This window comes from Mastigoproctus giganteus, chromosome 14, assembly GCF_048544385.1.
Source record: "Mastigoproctus giganteus isolate SK-2022 chromosome 14, ASM4854438v1, whole genome shotgun sequence".
NCBI lineage: Eukaryota > Metazoa > Arthropoda > Arachnida > Uropygi > Thelyphonidae > Mastigoproctus > Mastigoproctus giganteus.
In genome coordinates, this window is record NC_143588.1 from 71,033,277 (window position 1) to 71,045,785 (window position 12,509).

Sequence of the window (12,509 nt, forward strand, 5' to 3'; positions counted from 1 at the left end):
GATCTTGTATCAACTCTTTAACCAGTGACTCCATTTTTCTCCCAGAACAGAAGTTAAACTAACAGGTCTATAATTATTTGTGTCACCCTTTGTGAATTGGGGATACACTTGCACATCTCCAGTCCATTGGGACCTCCCCTGATTCTAAGGATGCTCTTGTAATTATGGCTAAGGGTTTGCTTACTTCCCTTACTGCCTCATTCAATATAACTCGATAGATTCCATCTGCCCGAGGTGCCATTTTTCTGTTTAATTTCAACAATTTCTTCTCCACTTTGCTCTCAGTTATCACAAAATCACTTAGATTGCTGTTAGAGTTTGATAAACTTCTGGCATTCCCCTTCTAGAATAACTCATGTGTGAATGTAGATGCAAATATTCATTCAGTTTATCAACTACTTGAACAGGATCATCAATAGTCGAACCATCTATATTAAGTGGACCAATCTGATTCATCCTCTTCCTTCTAGAGTTTACATAAGTAAAGAACTCTTTGCTATTTTTCTTTGCATCCTTTGCCCAAGATTTCTCATAATCTGCCATCACCTAGCTAACCTCCTTTGTGACTTGATTACAGACTAGCTTATATCTGTCAGAGGCTTCTGTGTCGCCTGATAATTTATATGCATCCCATGCATTTTTCTTCTCTGCCACGAGCCTCATTAATTCATCTGACATCCATTTAGGCCTGAAACTTGAACAGTATTTCTTAGTTGGTATGAAAGGGCCTAGTACCCTCCAAGTTTAAGTCCCTGAAGGTTTCTCATTTAGAATTCACCGTTGGTAATATCATCAGTTGATCCCACTGTATAGAATTTAAAAACTGTCTGAGACCGCTGTAGTCATCTTTACGAAAACAAAAACCCTTCCTTTTACCCTTGTTGGTAGTTACATCTTTAAGCAAATCCCACATTAGTACACTGTGATCATTGTCACCTTGTGGTTCCTTTATCTGCAAATTCTTAATGCTTGAATAATCACTGCAGATAATCAGATCAGAGTATTACTCCCTCTGGTTGCCCCTCAAACGTATCGCTGTAGAAAACAATCCTCCATTAAATCCACAAAACAGTTGCTAGCATGCAAGTGACCAATCCACAAATTCTAGTCAATATCTGGAAAGTTAAAATCCCCCATTACAAGACATTCTGATTTACTGGCTCACTCTATTTCTCTGTACAACTGTTCATTGTACTCATCAGAATCATTAGGCCTATAATACACTCCTACTCTCATTTTCCCTTTCCCAGTGTCACACCAAACAGACTCAACATTGCACTGTCCACCCATGTCAACTGGATGCACTTGCTTAGATTTTATGTGATTCTTAACTAACAGCATAACCCCTCCTCCATTCCTACCCCCTATCCTTTCTGTACACATTGTACTCCCAAATTCCAATTCTGCACTGCTTATATGTCTGTGTGGTGCCATGTTTCTGATATCCCAACAATATTTGCCTTTGATGTCTTGATTAGCACTTCAAATTCATCAAATTTATTTACTATACTTCTATCATTGGTGTACATGCAAGTATACATGCACCTGTTCTTCTCTTAGTTATTCTAATACAGCCCATGTATTTACTTGTTCCATGATGACTCCAAGCAGTTCTTGAAATCCCCAGCAACTTGTTCTCTAAACTCATTACAATAGAAGCAACGCAAAAAATCACTGTTGTCTCTGCCTGCAGCTACTGTTAATATTTTAGTCTGTGAATCCCCCCAAGCTAGCAGTTTTCCGACCCACCTAACACTGTTGTATCTGTTGTTTCAAGGTCAAATTTTTTGAACTGTAACTTTTAGACTAACGGGTGATCTAATATACAGTAGAGTGGGAATCAGCTTATTGTTATTATGAATTATTTTAAGATTAAATAACATTTTCTATTTCTCAAAGATCATGTGTTATTTATATCAGTGGGAAAATAAGTCTGGATCAGACATTCATATTAAGAATGTCTGATCCAGACATGTGCATATATTCCAAGTGTCAAACATAAGGATAAGTTAGTCAAACAGTAATATTGACATTAAGTTGATCATCGAAAGTTTGACAGGATAGCATTTTTAAAATAAAATTCTTCTTTAACAGGATAACTATCAATGCTACAAATGAAATTTACTTTAAACTGCCACAAACTGTTGAAACAGAAATGTTCAAATTATCTTTTAGACTTACTAATGCAGGAGAAAGTACTAATTTCCTCTTATCTGCATTCAAATTTTACACGAAGTAGCATTCTTGTATAATGTGTTTCAAAATATTTATTAAAATGTATAATTGTATAAAAGGATATAACTAATTTAACATTATGATTGGTATAGCATAACGTATATTCCGAACTTATTAGCACAAAGTATAACATAAAACTAGATAGTGTAATATGTATCACTGCATTTTGGAATCTATTAAATTAGTGCAGTAAGTAAAAAAAAAAAAGTAAAGTGCAGCCATTATCAACCCACTGCAGGATGGAAGCCTCCTCAACAATTCATGCTGAGGGAAATGGACCATAATCTGCCACGCTGGTCCAGTGCGGGTTGGCAGATCGACCGTATTCAGCAGTCAGGGGCTTGAACCCCGGTCTACTCAAGGAGCGTGTGCTACTGTACTCCCGCTCCTGACCACTCGGCTACGGAAGCTCTTTAGTGCAGTATTGTCAATTAATTAAATTTTTTAATCCTATTAATTTTCATTGTTAATCAATTGTATTCAAATGGAAATCCTTCCCCAGGCTAGAGCAGCAAAACGGGTACAGAGTAGCAAGAGTGCTGTGGCTGGAGGGAGAACCAATGGGGGCGATTCTACAAAGCATCACAGCCTAAAAAAAATTGCAACTTGTGAAATGTTTGCGGACTTTCTGGAACAGGACATGATCTAGTCAAGAATGATGTCTTTGTGTGTACAAGGTGCAGAGAGTGTCAAGAAATTAGGTGACAACTCTGTGTTCTGATGGAAGTCTACGAGAGTTTGAAAGAGTCAGGTAGATGCCCTCGAAGGAATTAAAATGGGGGGGGGGGCATTAAGCTCTCAGCTGCCAAACTCAATGCCAGAGCTCATTCTTGTGCATCAGACAACACAGCAGCAATCTTCAAGACAGAATGTGCTGGTCCTACAGGAGCTAGTTATTGTCGGTGAATCTATTGTCAGGGAGACGAGTAATATATTGTGCAAAAAGGATAGGTGGAATAGGGTATGTCTGCCAGGGGCAAAGGTTGATGACATTGTGAAGCAGATATCTTTTAAGGGCACAAAATGTGATATTGTTATATGCATTAGCACGAATGACATTAAGAGTAGGAGATCTGCAGGTTTGCTTAACAAGTACAGTACAGGTTATTGCTGAAAACAAGTTGAGAGTTTGGATTAAATTTGAAAGCGTCGGCAATTCTGCCCAGACACAATGGGAAGGGGAGTATATGATGAGAGCCTTGTCAATAAATTCAGCCCTGACGAGATTATGCAAGGCTCATGAAGTAGAATTTTTTAAGCATGGTCTGTGCTTGTTAACAGGAGAGACTGTTCTTCAGGGATGGGATACACTTAGATAGAAAGGGTGCAAGAATATTTGCTGATGCTATTGAGGCAGTGTTAGGTGGGTAGAATTTTTTAAGCATGGTCTGTGCTTGTTAACAGGAGAGACTGTTCTTCAGGGATGGGATACACTTAGATAGAAAGGGTGCAAGAATATTTGCTGATGCTATTGAGGCAGTGTTAGGTGGGTTGGAAAACTATTAGCTTGGGGGGGGATCATGGACTAATAGATTAATAGTAACAGTAGGCACAGGTGAAAGTGATTCTTGCACTGCTTCTATTGGAATGAGCAGCAGCCTGGAAATAAAGTTGCTGGGGATTTCAAGAACTGCTTGGAGTCATCATGAATACGTGGGCTGTGTTAGGGTAACTAAGAGTAAAAACAGGGGCTCGTATACTTGCATGTACACCAATGCTAGGAGTATAGTAAATAAATTTGATGAATTTGAAGTGCTGGTCAACACATCAAAGGCAGATATTGTTGGAATATCAGAAACGTGGTGTTACACAGATATAAGAAATGCAGAACTAGAATTTGGGAGCACAACGTGTACAGAAAGGATAGGAAGGGAGGAGGAGTTATGCTGTTAGTTAAGAAACATATGAAATCTAAGGAAGGGCATCCAGTTGATATGGGTGGACAGTGCAACGCTGAGTCAGTTTGGTGTGACATAAGCACTGGGAAAGAAAAAATGAGTGTAGGAGTTTGTTATAGGCCTAATGACTCTGATGAGTACAATGAACAATTATACAGAGAAACAGAGTGAGCCAGTAAATCAGAGTGCATTATAATGGGGGATTTTAACTTCCCAGATATAGACTGGAACTTGTGGATTGGTCACTCACACACTAGAAAGGCTTTTGTGGATTTATTGGTTGACTGTTTTCTATAGCAGCATGTTTGAGAGGCAACCAAAGGGAGTAATACTCTTGATCTGATTATCATCAGTGATTATTCATGCATTAAGAATTTGCAAATAAAGGAACCACTAGGTGGCAGCAATCTCAGTGTACTGATGTGTTATTTACTTAAAGATGTAACTACCATCGGGAATAAAGGGAAGGGTTTTTGCTTTCTTAAAGATGACTACAGTGGGACCAACCGATGATGCTACCAATAGAAAATTCTAAGTGGAGAGCATTCAAGGAATTAATCTTGCAAGTTACTAGGCTTTTCATACCATCTAAGAAATGCTGTTCAAGGTTTAGGCCTGTCAGATGAACTAATGAGACTCATGACAAAGAGTAAAATGCATGGGATGCTTATAAATTATCAGGTGAAACAGATACCTAAGGTAGATATTAGCTAGTCTGAAATTAAGTCAAAAACGAGTTTAGGCAGGAGAGGACAGATTACGAGAAATCTTTGGCAAATGATGCAAAGAAAAACAGCAAAGACTTCCTTACTTATATGAACTCTACCAGGGAATAATCTTAGTGGTCCACTTTTTATCGATGGTTCGGCTGTTGATGATACTGCTTAGATTTTTTTTTTTTTTTATGAAAACCCTAAACACGAGAGGTATTAGAACCTATAATACTTAGTACCATGTTTGGGTTAGAGGCTGAGAAGGTGAGAGAAGACAGTTATTGACATTAGACTTGAACTTCTGTAGACTGTAATTTTCAGGAAATATGTATGAAGGAAGGCTGTTCCAGAAAAGACAGTTGAATGAATAAACGAGGAAGATGAAAAGTTGGTTCTATGAGTTTGGAGTTGGACAGTAAATGGATGTTGGCTGGTGGCATTCGGATGCTTTTCAAAGAGAGAGTGGGAATTATAGAAGCCAATTCAGAAGAACAGTGCCCATTGAAGTATCTGTAGAAAAGGCATACAGCAGACACAGTACATTTATGAGACAGCGAGTGGAGAGACTCTTTTACAAATGAGTCATTAATTAACTTAACGGGCCTCTTCTGAATGGAATCTAGAAGTCTGGGAGAAGTTTTGGGGGCACCACCCCTGATGTGGGAACAATATTCCATGGTAGGGCGGATTTGCAATTTGTACAGAGTAAACAGCTGTTTGGAAGAAAAGTAACACCGAGAGCGAAAGAGAAAACAAGTTTTTTAGATGCAGAGGAAGCAATATTGTAATGTGCTTCTTGTAGGTAAATGAACAATCTGTGCAAGATCATTAGTAATTGCAAAAGCCTCAGCATCTCAACCAGCTGGGTCGGTGTGACTAGAAGATGGAAGCCAGCTGGAGTTGTGAACATTAAAATCACCAAGGAAAATTACCTCATTGTTAGGATAGTTGGACTGGAGAAAGTCAAGTTGCACAGAGAGGAAGTCAAAGAGCTCCAAGTGATTAGTGGAGTTGGGAGAACGGTAGAGAAAACAGATAAATTTGATAAAATGAGGTAGAGATTTTAAGCCAGAGAAGATTGAATTATCAAGTCTCTGACAGGGAATATTGGAACGGACATATGCACAAGTACCATCTTTGAGGCAAAAGGAATCTTACAGCAAATAATTTGGGCAAAGTTGACAAACTGAATGAGTATTTCGCATCTACATTCACACATGAGGAATTCGGTAGGGAAATGGAGGACACAAGCTTATTAAACTGAGTAAATGAAGAGCATAAATTACAGTTAGCTTACTCAATCCATTTAGTCTTAAATTACCCAAACATATTTCCTCACAGGTACCTAATTTCCAGATACTGCAATTTTCAGTCAGAGCCTTTCTTGATAAGATTAACCTTTTGCTTCCATCACTAATTTCAAATGCCCTTCTCTGCAACAGATCCACATCCCTCTTAAAATGAGTTTTCAGATCTGTATGCAGTACTCAAGATGTAGCCTAACCATTGCCTTAATGGGATAGTCACCTCCTTATCCCCACTGGCAAAATTCCTGTATATCAATGAAAAAACCCCATAACATGTCCCATCAGCCTGACTGCACTGTTTATAGAACTTAATGTCTGACTGCACCATTACCCTTAGGGTCTTTTTCATTCTCCACTACCCCAGTGCAGTACCAGATCATAGTGAATATTGTTTCTCTAGAATTAATGCTACCCATGTGCAGTACCTTGAATTTGTCAATGTTAAACTTCAATTGCCACTTCTCAGCCCATCTGTCTACTTTTTCTAGACCTTGTTGCAGTAGCACATCTGATTATTGTCATTAACCACCCTGCCAACAATTGTATCATCTGCAAACTCAGAGACTAAACCTGATATGATTAATCAATATCATTAATAAATATTGAAAACAGTAGGCCTAATGCTGAACCAGGGAGGACTCCACTAATAACATTACTCTAAGTGTAGTGTCCATTGAAACTTACTCTGTCTTCTCCCGTTCAATCATACTTTATCTATAGTAGTATAGATAAAGGAAAACTTGCCCCTAATGCCATACTGCTTCAACTTGAACAGCAGTGTTATGTGTAACAGTATAAAAATCTCTGAAATCTATATAAGATGTCAAAATAATTTTTTTTGCATTCAATTCCTTTGTACTGCATCATGGTATTCAATCAGATTGGTCATACAAGATGAACCCTTAACAAATGCATGCTGTGACTGCAGTATAACTGCATTACTGTCTAGATAGCCCTGCATTTCTTTTTCAATCAATAACTCCATTATTTTTCCTGGAAGTCAAACTTACAGATCCGTAATTATTCACTTCACCCTTTGATCAACCTCTGTGAATTGGGGACACATTCACACATCTATAGTCAACAAGGACCTCCCCGAATCCAAGGATACTTTCAAAATTATGGCTCATGGATTGCTGACCTCTTTTGCTACCTCTCTTAATATAATTTGATAGATCTCATCTGCCCCAGATGCCTTATTTTCATTTAGTTCAATGATTTCTCTTCCACTTTCCTCTCTGTTATCACAAAATCATTTAGCTCCCCATCACAGTTTGATAAACTTCTGACATCTCCATCCCTAAACAGTTCCTCGTGTGTAAACTTAGATGCAAAATATGTATTCAGTTTTTCAGCAAGCTGAACAGGATCATGACCATTTATACCATTCATATTTAACAGACCAACATGATTCATTCCTTTCCTTCTAGTGTTTAACTAAGTGCATGCTTTGGCTAGGGTGAAAACTGCTGTTGGCAGTTTCTCTCTTGAGCTAAAACATTCGCAAAGTAGTTGGTGACTCTACTGTCACAAAAACAGGAATTATATTGTGTAAGAAAGAACAGCTGGAATAGAACCCATGTATGTCTGCCAGGGGTTAAAGTTGCTAACATTATAGAGCAGTTGTCATCTTTTAAGATGCCCAAAAGGTGATACTGTTGTATGCATTGGTCTAACAATATTAAAAGTAGATCTGAAAATTCACTTAACAAGTACAGGACAATGTTGAGAAAAAGTCACAAGTTAAGATTAAATTTAAGTGTTTACAATTCCCTGTTGTCATGTCTGTGCAGAGCACAGACATGACAGCAGGGAGTATAGGACGAGTGCCTTATCAATCAATCTGGCCCGGGAGAGTGTGCAAGACTCATGGGCTAGAACTTTTTTGCAGCGGTCTGTGCTTGTTAACAGGAGAAATTGTTTTTACATGGATGAGTTACACTTAAATAGAAGGGGTTCAAAGAACATTTACTAATGCTATCAAGGCAGTGTTAGGTGGGTTGGAAAATGGGGGAGGGGATATACAACTAATAGATTAAGAGCAGCTGCAGCCAGATATGTAAGTAAATCTGCACTGCTTCTATTGGAACATGCTAAATCCTGAAAAGTGAGTTGTCGGAAATTATGAGGCCTGCTAAGGGTCATAATGGCACAAACAAATAGATGGGTTGTGCTAGGGTTAATAAAAGCAAAAACAGGTGCATGTATATTTGTGTGTACACTAATGCCAGGAGAATAGTAAATAAATCTGATAAATTTGAAGCACTGGTCAAGTCATAAATTGTGGACAAGGATATCAGAAACGTGGTATCACTCAAATATAAAAGATGCAGAATTTGAATATGGGGAGTACAATATGTACAAAGAGGACAGGAGGTTGGTGGTGGGGAAGTTCTATGCTCTTAGTTAAGCAGCACATAAAATCTAAAGCAATGCATCCAGTTGGCACGGGTGGCCAGTGCAATGTAGAGTCAGTTTCGTTTGACATAAGCACTGGGAAAATGATAGTAGGGGTGTGTGTTATAGACCAAACGATTGTGATGAATATAAAGAACAACTATACAGAGAAATAGAGAAGGCGGAAAATCAGAATGTCTTATAATGGGGGGATTTTAACTTCCCAGATAATGATTGGAACTTGTCAGTTGGTCACTAACAGTAGTAAGTACAATAAATCCATGAAAATACTAGGAGTAGCACTTCCATAGATTTATTGTACAACTATTTTCATTAGCACGTTAGACAGGCAATGAGAGAAAGCAATACTCTTCATTTGATTATCAGCAGCAACTGTTCATGCATTAAGAATCTGTAAATGAAAGGTTGCAGTGATTGCAGTGTATTGATATGGGATTTACTTAAAGATGTAACTACTTGCTGTAAAGAGCATTAGAAAGGATTTTTCCTTTCAAAAAGGTGGCTACAGTCGTCTCAGACAAATTTTAAATTCTAAGTAGTGGGACTAAGTGATGTTACCAACAGCAAATTCTAAATGGGAAGAATTCGGGGAAGTAATTACAGAAGCTACTAGGCTGTTTATACTGATTAAGAAATACTGTTCAAGGCTTAGACCTAAATGGATGTCATATGAAATGATGAGACCTGTGACAGAAAGAAAAATACATGGGCAGTATTTAAATTATCAGGTGATACTAAAGCCTACAGTAGATATAAACTAGCCTGCAATCAAATCACAAAAGAGGTTAGGCAAGCTAAGGCAGATTACGAGAAGTCTTTGTCAAAGAAGCAGGAAAGACTTCATTAGTTATGTAAACACTAGAAGAAAATGAGATGGATCACATTGGTCAACTAGATATGAATGATTTAACTTTTGGCAATCTTGCTCAGGTTTCTGACAAACTGAATAGATATTTTCCATCTATGATCATACATGAGGAACCTTTTAGGGATGGGGATACCAGAAGTGTACCAAATTATAATAGGGAGCCAAAATGATTCTGCGATAAAAGAGAGGAAAGTGGAAAAGAAATTATTCAAGCTAAATGTAAAATTAGTACCTGGGACAGATTCCATCTACCCCAGGTGCTATTTTTATCTGTATATTAAGGGAGGCAGAAAAAGAGGTATGCAAACCTTTAGCCATAATTATGAGCATCCTTGAATTCAGGGGAGATCCCTATGGATTGGATATGCACAAATGTATCCCAATCAACAAAGGGGGACACATGAATAATTACACACCTGTTAGCTTGATTTCTGCTCCAAGGAATTATTCAGTCACTGGTAAAAGAAGTAAAGCATCTATACATGAATGTAATCATACTGCAGTCACAGCATGAATTTGTTAAGAGGCAGTCATGTGTGATCAATATGATTGGATAGTACGATGTGGTAACAAAGGAAATGGATGTAAAGAATAATTTTGACATCATATACTTCTATTTCAGAAAAGCCTTTAATGCTGTTCTACATAAAAGACTGCCATACAAATTGGAGCAGGGTGGCATTAAGGGCAAGTTACTGCTCTGGATAAATGGATAGATGAGTGGGAAAAGACAGAGTGGTTATCAATGGATACTGTCCCTTCATTGAATAATGTTATTGGTCAAGTTCCTCAGGGTTCAGTGGTGGGCTCATTGCTGTTTCCTATATTTATTAATAATATTGATGAAGGTATATCAAAGCTTACTGTCTAAGTTTGGAGATGATATAAATGTTGGCAGATTGGTTAATGACAGTAATCAACGTAAGCTAATGCAACAAGATCTGGAAAAATTAGGCAAATAGGCTAAGAAATGGCAATGGGTAATAGCAATCCCAGATTAATGTAACTACTGTGTGGTACAAAGGGTGCTGGAAAATAAAAAAACATGGGATATTGTGTGGTCAGATATGAAGTTCTCTGAGCTGTTGTTAGTTGGTTTTTAGGAGCATTAGCAACTAAGGCCATATTGCTCGGGGATATGCGGTGGTCATTTCATGACCTTTCCGCATCCTCCGTATTTGGTGGTGATGGGCTCGAACCCCGGTCTAATCAAGAAGTGTGTGCTACGCACTGCTGCTCCTTTCCACCTGGCTACAGAGGTGCCTAGTTCTCTGAGCAGTGCAGATACTGCTCAGAGACAGCTCGTGGGATTTTGTCAATGATATATGAATTGGCTAGCAGAGATAAGGAGGTGATTATCCCATTGTACAAGGCAATGTTTAGGTTGCATCCATCTTAAGCCCTTTTAGCTTGGTTTCTGCTCCAAGGAATTATTCAGTCACTGGTAAAAGAAGTAAAGCATCTATACATGAATGCAATAATACTGCAGTCACAGCATGAATTTGTTAAGAAGCAGTCATGTGTGATCAATATGATTGGATAGTAAGATGTGGTATAAAGGTTAGCAGATTACTGCATATAGGTCTGAAGACTTCATTTTAGAAAGGGTGTAGATCTGCTGGAATGGGTGCAGAAAAGGGCAAGATTAGTGAGGGGAACTATAGGGTATTCTTACCAAGAAAGGAGTCTTCTGCAAATTGCAAAGTCTGGATACTAGGAATTTACGGGGTGATCTAAATGAGGTTTTTAATGGTTTGAATGGATTGAGTAAGTTCAGTGCTGATGGAATACTTCCCCTTGCTCAGAATACCCACATGACAGGGCATAAATTCAAGGAAGAAGTAAACAAACTGTTAGAGGGGATAGACAGGTGATATAGAAAGTGGCTGTTTTATTGGCTTATGCTGTATATGCTTGGTTTCATGCACATCATTTGCTATTCTTTTTACCAGAAATAATGACTTATCGCAGTAAGTTATTTCAAGAAGATTAAAATCTATTGCAAATTTCTTAATTTTTCAGATGAGTTATTGCAATACTAGTCTGATGATCTAGATCCTGGAGAGATAGAAAGCATATTACCATACTCCAAGAAATGCTTGAGGGCAGTATGGATTAATCAACTGCATGCATTCAACTTGTAGGAAACAGAGAATAGGATATGTAAGTATGCATTCCACATGTCAAATGTATGCAATTTAGAAATATCTGGAGTTACATTATTTTTTTTTTTTTTTATCAAATGTTATATTTCCAGGGAAAAAGCTAAAATGGAATTATAAACTTTTGTTAATATCATTAAGACCACAGCAAATAAGGCAATTTGAATTTTGTTTCCTATTTTATATATTAAATTAAAATAACATCAAAGTTTACCTGGTGAATTCCTTAGCCTAATGTGGTGTTCCACCTCTGGTAAAAAAACTACAACCTCAGACAAAAGAGATCCTTCCATTACCCGTATTTGAGGACGATTATATTTGATGTCCTTTTAAATAAAAAAAGGTTCTGAATATCAGTATTTAAAGAAAGTTAAAATGTAACTATTTTATATATATAATAAACAAGAGATAAAAAAACTAAGGAAGCACTAAATGAACTATATATTTAATCTGAAAGAAATAAAATAATAAACGAGGAAAATAAACTTTTAAAGAATTTAAAAAAAACAGAAAAAAAAAACTTAGGGTTATTGAGGGATCTGAGGTTATCTCATCAAGAGGCAACTCCTATATCTCAGAATCCATGCCTTTGAGGAACCGAGAGGAGGGGGCCTGACCCAATGTCCACTCTTCAACTTTTCATGGTGTGACTTGTTAGTAGGGAAGCCAGTTGTCTCCCAATATGGGACTAAGCCAGTGGCACACAAACATATTTCGCTTGCGACTCCCTTTATTAAATATAAAATTGACGAGACCCCTCGATGTAAACCCTGAGATAGGATGACTAGATTTTTAGAGAAGAAAAATGGCATTTTATAAATTATGTAATATAAAATTTTATTTGAGTACTGAGAAAAGAATAAAAAAAATTTTCCATTTTAATTTACACATTAAAATGATTGTTTAAT

General features: G+C 37.5%; 1 protein-coding gene across 1 annotated transcript in view; it reads right to left on the bottom strand.

The window, feature by feature from the left end:
* The window catches only part of LOC150075225 (alpha-mannosidase 2-like), a 253,553-nt gene that overhangs the window by 39,249 nt on the left and 201,795 nt on the right, over window positions 1-12,509 (bottom strand). Inside the window, exon 17 of the mRNA XM_090388915.1 lies at window positions 11,816-11,927. Within this exon, the coding sequence (XP_090245041.1) occupies window positions 11,816-11,927 (112 nt within the window). The remainder of the gene's footprint in view (window positions 1-11,815; window positions 11,928-12,509) is intronic.